The following is a 14,911-nucleotide window of genomic DNA, read 5'->3' as shown; positions in this document are numbered from 1 at the left end:
AGTTTCATCTTTTACAGTGCGTTTCTTACGTCTGGCCAATCATAACGGAGAATTTTGTTCTGTCACTCAAAGTGGACCCGTTGTCATCCCTTTTATAAAAAGTTGTTTGTTAATTTTGTTAATTAATTCGAAATTTGTTAATTATTTGTTAGAATAAGTTATTAATTTAATAAAAATATATCATAGTGTACTTTGGTGTAGTTTCAATATTTCAGATAAATATGAGTTGTTTATTAGACTAATTCGGGGTTATCCACACATATACGATAGGTAAATCCAATAAACATTAAACATTTTAACGACTAGGAAATGAAACAAAATAGTTGGAAGTTCCACGGCACCAAGGAGCATACCTTCGTGTATTTCCTAATCCATGTAACACACAAAACAGATATTATAATAAATAATAGTAAAAATAAATAAACACAAAGTTTGTTTAGGGTTCGTATAATTTATAGGCTATGTTGTTGAATTAAGTCAGTTTCTAGTCATGCGCAAAAATTCCGCTCCGTCGAATTATAAATTGACATATTATTTTCTTCCGTCTCCACTCCGTTTCTTCCGTCTCCGTTGCGTCTACGTCTACGCTACGTCAAACTATAAATCCAACTTAACTGTTTCCTGCCTAGAGTTTGCGTCCGATTTTTAATTATTAACAATTTAATGCAAAAATCGCGATTTTTTCGATATTTTGCACCTCCTTCAAAAGCTAATTAGTTGACATAAAATTACAAAATTTAGTATTTTAGAACATTGAAGAAGCTTCAAAATGCCGATTTTTAAAAGTTAAAAAGTTAATTTGTTACTTCGCAAACTGCAAAATAAGTGAAAATCATTATTTGTTAATAACTTTTATAAAAACTAACTTATAACTTTAGTGTTTCGCCCAAAGTTGGGTATTGGGGTACTTAACAAACCCTCAAAATTTGAGACCGATCCATTAATTAGTTTAAACGTTATTCTATTTTTGTTTATCCCAAAGACCTTTATTTTGCAATAACATAAGACAGAAAATAATAAAGATGGTGCAGTTCTGCGTATGCCGAATGAAAGTAGAAAAGTGATACTATCAAAATGTATTAAAAAAGGATAAAAAATGATAAAAAAATTATCTAATATAGTCAAAAATCCTAATGCCAAATTTTTGAAATTTGGTACATAGTTTATATATATATATATATATATATATATATATATATATATATATATATATATATATATATATATATATATATGTATATATAATCATATCCCTTCTACCATACAATGGTGTAGGGTTGCAACATTAATCTACCAAATTAACATATCTAGTTTTACATAGGTACTTACAAATATACAAATTACACTTTTACATCTAATTTACATTTCTAAAATTAATTTCATTAATTCTATAAAAGTATCAGTTATCTGTATACAAAGTTTTTCCACTCTTTTCTGTCTTGTGCTATCGCTTTGGCATCTATCCAGTTTGATCTTTTCTTTTGCAGAATTGCTCCTATTGCTTTATCCCATGTTTGTCTGGGTCTTCCTCTCTTTCTATTTTTTGATATTTTTGCTTCCCATACTCTTCAAACTGATCTAGTTTCTTTCATTCGTTGTAGATGTCCCCACCAACGTAATTGTCTTTGCTCTATATACTCCAATGTGGATGGTATTTTTAACTCGCTTCTTATGTCTACATTCCGTAGTCGGTCTAATTTAGTGACGCCTTTTACTCTTCTCAGGAACTTCATTTCCATGGCTTGGATCTTGCTTTTTTGTCAGTTTGTTAAGACCCAAGATTCGCTGCCGAAGGTTAGTACTGGTCTATAGATTGATTTGAACACTTTTATTTTTGTTTCTCTTGAAATTTCTTTTCTACTGATAAATTTTTTATTCATTGCATGGTACAGCTTTATTGTTTTGTCTATTCTATTGTTTACTTCAGCATCTTGAGTGCCTGCCTGGTCAATTATTACACCTAGATAAGAGAAAGTTTTCACTTGTTCAATTTGTGTTCCTTCAATTTCTATTCTTAGCTCCTGTCTCTCTTCACCGATCTGTAGTACTTTGGTCTTGCTTTTGTTTATTACCATTTCATTTTCGATGAATACTCTGTTCCATATTTCAATGTTGTGTTTTAAATCTTTTTCACTTCTTGCAATTAACACCAAGTCGTCTGCAAACACTCCTGATATTTCTACTCTACGAAGATATCTGTGTCCAACATTTATTTTTCTGCTTTCTAATGTGCATCTTAATTATTTGGTCCATAAACAATATAAACAGCATTGGGCTAAGAGCTCCGCCTTGTCTTAGTCCTCCTGTTACTGTGAAAGTGTTTGATCTATTGTTGTTACTAATCACCGAGTTCATATTCTGACTATATATTTTCTGGATGATTCGTATCATTTTATGTCATACACCTTTCTCTCTTAGCACTTTCCACACTTGAAGCGCTTTTTCGCTTATTTGTTTTAGCGTGAATATATGATCTTGTATGCTCCTTCCGCTTCTGAAACCACTTTGTGACTCGTCTAGTGTATCTTCCGCGATTATTCTTATTCGTTTATCTATGATTTTCTCTAATATTTTGTAGTTTATAAACATTTGAATATCTTTAAAAATATTGTCCGTAGAAAAAATCATTTTACATATTCGAAAAGCTGGTGTCTTACTCGAATTTTTAAAAAGTAGTTCAAATGGTGACTAGTCGTGGTAAGTGAAGGGAGCTGACAAATGCACGAGTTCAAAAACTAAAAAAAAAAACAACTTAAAACTACATATTGTCATTTTCTATATCTCGTGATCTACTGAACAGATTTTGATCTTTCTTTTTTTTAATTAGTATGTAGGTAATTTTTCTGTACATTACAAATATGCAATTTGTCTAGACATTTATTAATTATTAAACAATCTAATTTGTGTAAACAATTTTTGAAAAAATAATTTTTTCCCAAAAATCCATGTTGTTAATCATACTATCATTATTAATCATAGAAAAAGTTAACGTATACTTTAATAAATAAATTATCTTCAATAAATAATTATTTAATAAAAATAATTTGTTTATTAAAGCGTACTTTAACTTTTCCTATTATCATTATACCGGGTGGTGAATTGGAAAACGGGCCATAGGAAACTCAATGTAAAATTCTAAACTATTGAATTCCTGCTTCCCAAATTATTTTACATTAGAAACTATTTGTAGAGGATTGAAATCTGTGTTGAAATCAACTGTTAAAATTGTTCTACGAATTAAACATATTCCAAAATTTTGTAAAAATGTAATACATTTTTCAGTTTTTCAGCCCAAAATTAGGCCACACACAGTGCAATAATGTGTCACAATGGAATTATTATTTTCACATCTTTGAACTGTCAATATTTTTATTTTACCATTTATTGTTTAAAAAAAATACAGTTGATAAGATACCCTCAGTTGCGGAGAAAGTATTAATAATGAAGATATTGATTAAATATAATATTATTGATATAATATTATTAAATAAATATTATTATGTAATTACTATTAAGGACTGACTTTATTCAGTCAATGGTGTGAGCGCTGTCAGTTAAATAGTAACGTGTGGCCTAACTTTTACACACATACAAATACCTACTGTGGCAAATGCATTATATTTTTCAAAATTTTGGAATGTGTTTAAATCGTAGAACAATTTTAACTTTTGATTTTAATACAGATTTCAATTCTCTACAAATATTCTCTCATGACTTTTGATGTAAAATAATTAGGGAAGCAGGAATTCAACAGTTTAGAATTTTACATTGAGTTTCCTATGGTCCGTTTTACGATTAACCACCCGGTATATAGATTTTTGAAAAAAAAAATATTTTGTCAAGAATTGTTTTAAACAAATTAGACTGTTTATTAATTAATAAATTTATAAACAAATTGCATATTTGTAATGTACGTAGAAATTAAGTACGAATTAAAAAAAGAAAGATCAAAATCCATTGAGTTGATCCGGAGATACAGAAAATTGTATTATTGCTCTGAAGTTTGAAATTGCTTTTTCGGTATTTGAACTCGGTGGATTTGTAGGTTCCCCCTTAGTGACCATTTGAATTACATTTTTGAAAATTCGTAGAGGGTGCTGTGAAGGTACAATGTTTGTGCAAATTCTTTAACAAAAAATACAAATCCCATTCTTTAAAATGGCATCAATGAGATTCCTTAATTGTTATAAACAAATTAGCTGTGAATTAAAAAACACACGGCTAATTTTGTCCCAAATGAACCAAGGGTAAATTTTTTTATTTGAAAATTCGTGTTGAAACACGAGCTTTTCGAATATATAAAAATATTGTTTCTACGGACAATATTTTTAAAGTTATTCTAATTGTTTATAAACTACAAAATTTCAAAAATTTGGCATTAGGATTTTTGAGTATATTAATTTTTTATCTTTTTTCAATACATTTTGATACTATCACTCTTCTACTTTCATTTGGCATACTCATAATAATTGCCCTATATTCATTATTTTCTGTCTTATGTTACTGCAAAATAAAGGTCTTTGGGATAAACAAATAGAATAACGTTTAAACTAAGTATTGGATCGGTCTCAAATTTTGAGGGTTTGTTAAGTACCCCAATACCCAACTTTGGGTGAAACACTAAAGTTCTAAGTTAGTTTTTGTAAAAGTTATTAACAAATAATGATTTTCACTTATTTTGCAGTTTGTGAAGTAACAAATTGACTGTTAATATTCAAAAATCGGTATTTTGAAGCTTTTTCAATGTTCTAAAAAATCAAATTTTGTAATTTTATGTCAACTATTTAGCTTTTTAATGGGGTGCAAAAAATCGAAAAAATCGCGTTTTTTACTAAATTGTTAATAATTAAAAACGGACGCGAACTCTAGGCAGGAAACAGGTAGGTTTTCTTCCTGTAGGTCTACAATAACCAAAAAAAGTGGTCAGCTACCTGGGTATTTGAGTGTCCTGAGAAAATCCTTATTTGTCTGGACTACTTTAACAACACGCTTGTCAAACACGCCAATCGAAACCATGTTGTTCATAATTGCCAGGTTTACTTCTTGACAAAAAAAGTGAGTCAGTCTGTCGCCTCTAGCATTTCTTGGTCTTCTTCTTCTTTCTTGTATGTAGGCTTTAAAGCCTGTTTCTTCTTCAATATTTGCCTCCTAAATTGTTCAACTTATCGCACCATATTTTTGTTAGTCTGCCATACTTCTTCGTCCATTTGGTGATTTATCTCGTGTTGTTCGTACTATCCTATCCTCTGCCATTCTACTAATGTGTTCGTTCCACTCCTGTTTCCATTTTATTACCCAATGTCTTCTACATTGCTTGCTCTTCTTATGTTTTCGCTTCTCTCCCTATCCAACAGACTTTTCCCTGATATTCGTCAAAGTATTGTCATCTCTGTTGTATCTAGTAGTCGTCTCGTTTTAGATGTCAGGTCTTGTCTCCGCCTTGTATGTCAATATAGCTATAATTGCTGCTTTATAGATTCTTGCTTGTGTGTCTTGTCTTTGTTTGTTTGTTTGTTTGTTTGGTGTTTGTTCTTCCAGATTCTGTCATTAAGAGATCCCGCCGCTTTACTTGCTTTTAAGCTTTGTTTTAGGAACTAGAGTCACTATTTTGTATGCGCGTTCTCTTACAAAACTTTGTGAGTTTTGAAAGAACGTTTATGTTTGTTTCATCAACTTCGAGAAGGCATTTGACCGAGTACAACATGATACACTTTTCGATTGCCTGTGGGCAGCAGGACTTGACCACTACGATATAAGACTGCTGAAATACTTTAATCACAATCAAGTAGCTTCTAACAATAGATGGTAATAAAAACAAGATAGTTATTTCGTTAGTCAATTTTTTTTCTGAATTTATAAAAAATGTCAAATCAGTTGAGGATGCAAAAACACTAGATAATAATTTGTTAGCTAAGGGTTTACATACTGTTCTCGAGGATATTTTTAAAGGTACTTAAATTTATGGCTTTAAACACTAAACTTAAAATTATGCAATGGAACGCTAGATCAGCTGTTGCAAATAAAAACAGCCTACTTAATTTTCTTACTAAAGAAGATGTTGATATTGTTCTTTTAAGTGAAACTTGGTTCAAAAATAATGCTGAATATAATTTTAAAGGTTATAATATTATTCGTCAAGATCGTACAGACGGTTTTGTTTGGTGTCGCTGTTTTGGTAAAAACGGGTATTCGTTTTGAAATCTTAAAATTAAATAAAAACGTCAATAAAGAGCTGCTTGCCTGTGGTATTAAAATTAATTACGATAATACTTACTTGAGTTTTTCTCTGTATGTAGATGTCCAAAAACCAAAACCAGAATAGAAGATTGGACAAACTTATTTTCCCAAGTGAAGCACCCCTGCATTATTGGAGGTGATATGAATGCCCACAATGCGCTCTGGGGATCACCAAAAAATGATAATATTGGCGATCAAATTGTAGAGACCCTATAGGAACTTGATTTCATTGTGATGAATAACGGTCAACCTACTTGTCAAGGAAATCCAGGACATTTAGATTCTGTGATTGATATTACAGTTTGTTCCCCTTCCATTTTTGCTAAGACATTTTGGTCTGTAGATTCTGATACACTTGGATCAAATCACTTTGTTGTAAAAATAGAATTCGAATACCCAAGAGCTGTTAATGAGACTATATATCCTAAAAGTAAATGGAATATTAAGAGAGCCAATTGGGATATGTACGCTGAAATAATCGAGAATCTGTTAAATGAAAGTGAACCTATATCCCCAAATACTGAAGAAAATATAGTTTTTTATTAGACTGTATCAATAAAGCTTCCACACAATCTATTTGCCAATATAAACCCTTTAAGTGTAAGAAACGGACTCCTTCACCGTGGTGGGATGCAGAATGTGATCTAATTGTTGCAGAAAGGAAAAATGCATTAATAAAATACAAGCAAGATCCATCAGTTGAAAATTTTATTAAATGTAAACAAGCTAGTGCTCACGCTAAAAAATTATTGAAATCGAAAGCCAAACAAAGCTGGGTTGATTGGTGCTCAAAATTAAATAAACAAACGTCGCCTACTTCGATTTGGAATCAAATGAAAAGGATGAACAGGAAAAGGGTCAATACTCCATTACCACTAGAAGATTTGTGGATAGCAGAGTTTTTCGACAAAATTGCACCACCATATGTGAACAACCACGAAGATTTAATGTTATTCAATCCGAATCATAGTCATTTTCTCTTAAAACCGTTTACCATGCTAGAATTGGACTGTGCCCTTAGTGATCGTCCCAACACTTCTCCTGGTCATGATGAAATTAAATATATTATGCTATTGAATTTACCAAATAATGCCAAAGAGCTACTTCTAAATATTTTTAATCAGATAGTTAGAGAAGGTTCCAACATTTCAGCCTTCAAACATATTATTGTCATCCCTATAGCCAAACCTGGAAAAAATCTAAAATTAGTTGAAGCTTACAGACCCATATCTTTATTATCTTGCGTACAAAATCTCTAGAGAGAATAATTAAGGCTAGGTTAGAATGGTGGTTACTAGAGCAGAACCTTCTACCCAAAGAACAATACGGATTCAGGAAAGGTTTTGGTACTTTGGATGCATTGGCTACCCTAGTTGTAGACATTCAAAACAATTATTCCCGGAACAATTACTTACCAGCATTATTTCTTGATATAGAAGGTGCTTATGACTCCGTGTGTCTAACAGCGCTTAAAGAAAAAATGACAAGAATATTTCAAATTCCAGCCCAATTTGCCGCTAGTATTGTTAATCTTTATACAAACAGATTAGTTTATTTAAGAAAAGATCAAATGCTCATAGGTCCCAGAATCGTGAACAAAGGATTACCCCAGGGTTCTGTATTGAGCCCTATCCTGTTTAATATGTACGTAGCGGATTTGTACAATATTAAAATTAATAACATACCATTTAACCTCATACAATACGCAGATGATTTTTGCATTTACACAGAACACAAAGAATATGACAAAGCCATTAAAAACTTGGATACTATCTATCAGCTACTTCAAAAATGGCTCCATAAAAACAATTTTGAATTATCTTGTAATAAATCTCAGGTTTGCATTTTTACCAGACATTATAAACCTAACGACCAAATACTTAAATTAGGAGAGCATCAATATCCACTAAAAAATAAGGTCAAATATTTAGGGATGACACTTGACAAATATTTTTGGAAGGATCATATTGAGGATATGTTAAACAAATGCAACAAGGGAATAAATTTCCTTAAATCGATTAATAAAACGTGGTGGGATGCTGATGTAAACGTGAATTTATTATTTTACAGAGCGTATATTCGCTCCATTTTGGATTACGGAAGCATATTTTATGGATCAGCCATTAATGTATTGCTAAATAAAATTAACGTAATACACAATTCAGCTTTACGTACATGTTTAGGTGCTATGAAGTCCACACCAATTCAACCCTTGTATTTGGAAGCCTTGGAGAACCACCTCTAAATATCAGACGAAACTTCCTGACCGAAAAATTTCTGGTAGACATATATAAAAAATCAATCCTTATACACAAAACTCATCACTCTGAATAGCTATGATCTGTCTACTAAATACTGGGAAAAAAAGAAATCGCCTTTAGTCTGCGAAGCTCTGCAACATAATATGGAAGCATTAAAAGAGATAGATAAAGCTACATATACACTTCAAAACATCTCATATGCAACATATTGTTCAAATACATCTTGGTACCCAAATATAGTGAAAATATACACATAAATAGAAACATTATTCACTCAATATTATCAGAATTCGAAAACTCCGTCGTTATATATACCGATGCTTCCAAATCATCAAACGGCACTGGATGCGCTTTTTTTGTCCCGTTGGAACGAATAGAATAAACATTTAAGTTGAACTCCCAGACCTCTATTTTTACAGCAGAAGCTCTTGCAATATATGAGGCTTTACTTTATGCAACAGAAAGTAACTCAGACCATATAGTGATACAGTACAACCTGCCATATCCTGACCTGTCATATCCGGACCTCCCCATATCCGGACGGTTCTGCGCCGTCCGGATCTACCGAAACCTACCGAGAAAGGCAGTCCTGCTGTTGGACAACGCACTAAAAGAAGAACTAAAAGATGGCGAAATAATGTATTATAGAATCTATAAAACGTGTCTATCGACGAAAGTTATTGACGGCGTTGATTAATGGAATGTATGAAGGAGAAAACGTTTCAGAGACTATAAAAGAAGTAGTGGTCTTGATATCCGGATTTTTTGATATCCGGATCGGTCTGTCGCCACATTGATCCGGATATGGCAGGTTTGACTGTATTATCAGATTCTTTATCAGTTTTGACCTCTATTGGGAAACCTGGATTGCCAAATACGTACAGTTGCCCTTACATTTACAAAATTAACGATATCACACAAAAGTTAGTAACAAGAGGCAAAAATGTACTCTTTGTTTGGATTAAAGCACATATAGGTTTGGAAAATAATGAATATGTAGACCAATTAGCAAAAGAAAGTATATTGTCTGGTAGAGAAACTTCTTATAAAATCACGGCTTGCGACTTTCTGGCTTCCTTAAAATTAAGATTACACCAAAGGTGGGATAATACATGGAAGGAATATTCCATTGTTAGCCCAAATAGATACACTTTTCTTCAAACAGATATCCCTAAAACTCCTTGGTATGTTTTTTAATGTACCTAGAAAATATGTTACCACGATCATTAGACTGAGATTTGGACATGCTTGTTACCGCAAACATTTATTTAAACTTAAGGTTTTAGATAATGATCGATGTGAATTTTGTACAGAAGAAGGAAACCTAGATAATATATTTTTCAGTTGCCCCAGAAATGCTATAATTTCATCCAGATTAATAAATTACTTACATAAACACAATATATTAACCCCTTGGAATCTTCATTACTTATTATCACTAAACTCGAGAGCGGTGTATGATTCCTTAGTTATGTTTTTAAAAGATAGTAAAATAACCATGTAAATAAGTATGCATTAGTTAATAACGTAACCTTTGTTTCTAACCCAATTGTTAAATTCCTTTTTTACCGTGGCCTAGTGTTGTATGTCTTTAAAAAAAATGCCTTGATGGGCCCCTAGGCGAGAAGACAGTGACCCTGTTTACCTGTTTATTGTTTTGTATATTTATTTTAATATAAACTTAGACAATCATTTTTATCATGTTGAGTCTGGCTGAATGACTAAAAATCTATGCCAAAAAGAAAAGTAGCTTCTACCCAAATTGGAGACAGTCGTACTGAAAAATTACCGAAAAAACGTGGAGTACGAAAGGGTTGTGTTTTATCACCCACCCTTTTTAATCTATACTCTGAAGAAATCTTTAAGGGGCTTTGGATGACAGATAAGAGGGAGTAAGAATAGGCGGAGAAGTAATCAACAATATTAGATACGCTGACGATACAGTCATTCTTGCATAAAATTTACAAGATCTTCTGACACTACTAAATCTAGTCAGTGGAGCAATATATTGGAGAGGCCTTAAAATCAACATTTCAAAGACAAAGTGGATGGCAGTTGGAAAGATTTATATAGATCATGGTCTGCTTTCTCTTATCGGAGAGGAGATAGAACGGGTAAATCATTTCAAATAGCTTGGCAGCTTGTTAAATGTAAATTGTGACTAATGAAGAGATAATAACCAGGGTCGAAATATCACGTAACGCTTTTATGACCTGGAAACCAGTTTTATGTAATAGAAACCTGTCGATGAATATTCGCAAGAAGGTCCTGCAATGTTATGTGTAGTCTATCATATTGTATGGTTGTGAAACATGGACGGTAAAAACCATAATGCTAAACAAATTAGAAGCATTCGAATTGTGGTGCTATCGACGAATCCTAAAGATATCGTGGGTTTCGCACATTTTCAAATGATGAATTCTGCTCATAAGCATCATAAAGAGGAGAAAAACAGAATACTACGGCCATATAACTCGAGGACCTAAATACCATCTGCTTCGCCTTATAATACAAGGAGAAGTGGAGGGAGAGAGATGAATTGGTGGAAAGAAACTTTCATGGCTGCGTAATATTACACAATGGTGTGGCTCCACAGCAGAATAATTATTTCGCGCAGCAGCAGATAGAGAAAGGTTCCAGGAAATTGTAAACATGATGACGGCCAGCGTCGTGAATACAGACACGGCACCTAAAGAAGAAGAAAAGAAGCTTTGTTGTCGTACTTCTTCTTTTTCATTTCTTGATTCCTAAACCATAATCACCTACATATTATATTGTCCATTCAGCTTTTTCCTATCTTTGTATTTAAGTCAGCCATTATTATTGTAATTTTTTCCTTCTTGGCATATTGTAAAAGTTGTTCGAGTTCTTGTTTATTCGAACAAGCTCTTCACATTCCATTTCCCTAAATTTAAAAAGGATTTGTTCGCTATATACATAGTTATTTTCCACATTCTGAGAGCTCCTCCTCAAGGGGATTCTTAGCATCCCTCTACCTGTCCGTCGAGGACTAGGGGCCATTTGACTGGCCCTTAGCCTAAAATCGTATGATCTATCATACAAAGTGATTCATAAATAATGTAGGTCATTAACTGTTTTCATATTTATTTACAGGTAGCTAAGCGTAATGCAGCTGAAGCATTACTGATCGATCTTGGCTACAGTAACACTAACATCAACAATGTCAAGCCCATCGCCAAAGACAAGGAAGAAGGCGTCGCTCCAAACATCCATCCTAACATGGACAAAAATCGCAAGGTAACTTTTGTTGAAGAAGTTCCTGAGGTGCAACCCACTCAATCGGTTGGTGGCAGTGGTGGTAGACAATTGGTACCAGGGATTCTCTTGGTTACTGAACAATCTGGCTTCCCGAAGCCTAAAGATACTATGGACAAACCTGTGCAACAGCCTCCTACTCAGATTAAACCTCCATCTACAATCCAGGTAAGATTATATGTTTTAATTCAAATTGTTTGACGATATTTTTTTGCTGGCGTTTGTGGTTTTGCTGAATCAATGAAGGTTCTAGACCTAGACTAACTCTGCCAAGTACTAGATTACAATTGTCTTGGTTTTGCATTATTTATTTAAAATTCTTAACAAATTATTGTTATACTTTATTTGTTTTTAACTGGCAGCTCATTACAAATGTAAATCTTCACTAATCTTCAGACAGTTATCTATGTAAAGTGGTCAAACTCAAATCACTCAAAATAATATCCTGTCCTATTGAAATGTAGTTTTAGATATTATTTTTCAAGGAATTCAACCTCTTCACATAGAAATAGCAATACAAACCCGTGGATTGTACAGGGTGTCCAGAAACTCTACCGACAAACAAAGACAGGAGATTCCTCAGATAATTTTAAGACAATTTAACCCAATTCACCTAGACCGAAAATACTTCCTAAGGGAGCTAGAGCTCTTTAAAGATGGTGTCTTGTAATTAGTTTTTCTTGAATACCTCCAGAACGCTTCTATTTAGAAAAACGAAAATTGGTACGCATATTTATCTTCTAGAGATAAATCGATTCCATCCGTTGCGAATTTCTAGCAACGGTCATAGTCGTCCGTTTGGCTAAGGTAACGGTTATTTTATCGCACAACTTTTTTGTCTTTAACTTTTAACCATTTTTGCCTCTGCATTATTAAATTGTAAGGTATTCTAGTACTAAAAGGTCATCATTATGGCATCTACACTCCTAGCGGAGTGATTGCCGCCCTCTTTGGGCTCTTCCGATTCGTTTGTCTCGGTGAATCAATCCGCATTAACATTTTGGTTTTACAATTGGTTGTGTGACTTGGCATCTTCTACAATTTCCCTCCATTCGTTCCTGTTTTTGCTTCTGGTTACCCATTCTCTGACTCCCATCTTCTTAAGGTCATCCACTATCTGGTTCTCCCATCTAGTTTTGGGTCTTCCTCGTGGTCTGCCTGATACAGGTCTCCATTTGGAAATTTTTTTGATAACGGCTTCTGGATTCCTCCTTTCTATATGTCTTATCCATCTGAGTCTCTGTGCCTTGATAAATCTGACGATGTCTTCTCCTTTCAGAAGTTCCCTTACTTCGTGGTTCATGAGTTTTTCTAAATTCATTATTACCTAAGTTTAGTGGTCCTGCTATCCTTCGAATTATTTTCCTTTCTAGGATCCTCAATCTTTCTTCCTCTTTCTGTGTCAGACACATTACTTCAGCACCATTTGTGATTACTGGTCTAATTACTGCTTTGTAAATTTTCAGTTTTGTATTCTGAGTAAGCTTCTTATCTTTGAGGAAATTACTGTATTTCGAGTAGGTTCTGTTTCCTGCCTGGATTCATTCATTAATTTCGATACTTCTATCATTAGTTCCATTAACTGAGACTCCAAGATATTTAAAATGTTCTACCTTTTCAAATTCATATTCACCAATATTAAGGCTTATCATATTAACTGGGTTTTTTCTTGAGCATATTAGGTATTTTGTTTTGTTTTGATTTATTTCTAAACCCCTTTTGGATGCTTCTTTGCATAACTTCGTAAATTCTTCCTTTAAACTGTTTAGGTTTCTGCTAATTAATGCTATGTCGTTAGCATACGCCACAAGTTGCGGCGTCGATGTTATAATCGTACCTTTTATTTCTGTAGTTCTTACTGTTCCTTCTATAGCGACATTAAATAGTGACGTTGATAAAGAGTCGCCTTGTCGTCCTCCACTTGCTATTTCTACATTTTTGGTGATTCCGTTATCTGTAATTATTGCTGCAGTCGATCCTTTCATTGCCATTTTCGTAAGCTTTATAAGTTTCATTGGTATATCTAGGTTTTTCATGTCTTCTATTAGGTCGGGTCTTGTTAAGCTGTCAAAGGCTTGCTTGAAGTCTATGAAAAGGATGTGTAAGTCGATATCATGTTCGTAACATTTCTCAATTATTGACTGTGAGATTATGTGAACTGCATCTATTGTAGACCTTCCCTCCTTAAATCCGTGCTGGTAGTCTCCTATTTTAGTTTCAATGTGTTTTGAGAGTTTTTGTCTGATTAATGATGTCAATATTTGGTAGCAACTGTTTAACAGTGTTACTTTTCTATAGTTGTTACATTTTGTGGTGTCCCCTTTCTTAAGAATCGGAAATATCCATCCAGTTTTCATCATCAAGGTCCGTTTCTTCTGTATATTCGAGAGAACTTTCTCTCGCCTTAAATAACGCTTCGTAGTATTTCTCCCATATTTTGGCATCAATCTTAACTGTTCGTTTCTTCTTGGTTTGTGATTTTATATATTTGTAAAGCTTTACATTATTCTTGCTATTTACTTCCAACTCTTCTATAACTTCATCAATCCATATCTTTTTTTTTATTTGTACAGCATTTGCTGAGTCTTTCTTTTTTCTCCTATACTCTTCCAGATCTTCTTCCCTACCTGTCTTCAGCCATTTCTTTCGAGCTAGGTTTTTTTCCCTGGTTGCTGTTTCGCAGTCTTCGTCATACCATTCTTTTTGCCTTTTTATTTCTTTGTTTCCTATTACTTTTTCTGCTGCTATCGAAATGTGGCCTTTTATTTCTTTCCACGTTTCTTCTATGTTATTAGGGTTCGAAACTTTTAAATTTGCTTCAAACTCTTTAGAATAATCTTTCTGAACAGTGTCCGAATCTAGTTTCCTTACGTTCCATTTTTTTCTTTTCTTGAGTTTCTTTGTGTCTTTAATTATTTTCATTTCCATATTTCCTATTACTAGGAAGTGGTCAGAATCTGCATTTGCACCACGATATGACCTGGCATCTTGAATTGTTCTCCGCCACTTTTTTTAAATCAAAATATGATCGATTTGATTACCCTCCGTTGATCCTGGTATTAGCCATGTTGTCCTATGTTCTTTTTTGTGTTTGAAGTGTGTGCTCATTATAAATGTGTCTGTTGCTGCTGCTAGGT

At 33.2% G+C, this 14,911-nt stretch overlaps 1 protein-coding gene across 2 annotated transcripts in view; it reads left to right on the top strand.

The window, feature by feature from the left end:
• LOC114329549 (double-stranded RNA-binding protein Staufen homolog 2) overlaps positions 1 to 14,911 on the top strand; it is a 132,933-nt gene that overhangs the window by 108,317 nt on the left and 9,705 nt on the right. For both annotated transcript variants that reach the window (XM_028278695.2, XM_028278694.2), the window contains exon 8: positions 11,613 to 11,942. In XM_028278695.2, the coding sequence (XP_028134496.1) occupies positions 11,613 to 11,942 (330 nt within the window). The remainder of the gene's footprint in view (positions 1 to 11,612; positions 11,943 to 14,911) is intronic.

This window comes from Diabrotica virgifera, chromosome 10 (genome assembly GCF_917563875.1).
Source record: "Diabrotica virgifera virgifera chromosome 10, PGI_DIABVI_V3a".
In the NCBI taxonomy this organism is placed as follows: Eukaryota; Metazoa; Arthropoda; class Insecta; order Coleoptera; family Chrysomelidae; genus Diabrotica; species Diabrotica virgifera.
The sequence above is the reverse complement of the archived record's forward strand: the minus strand, read 5'-3'. Positions and strand labels throughout refer to the sequence as shown.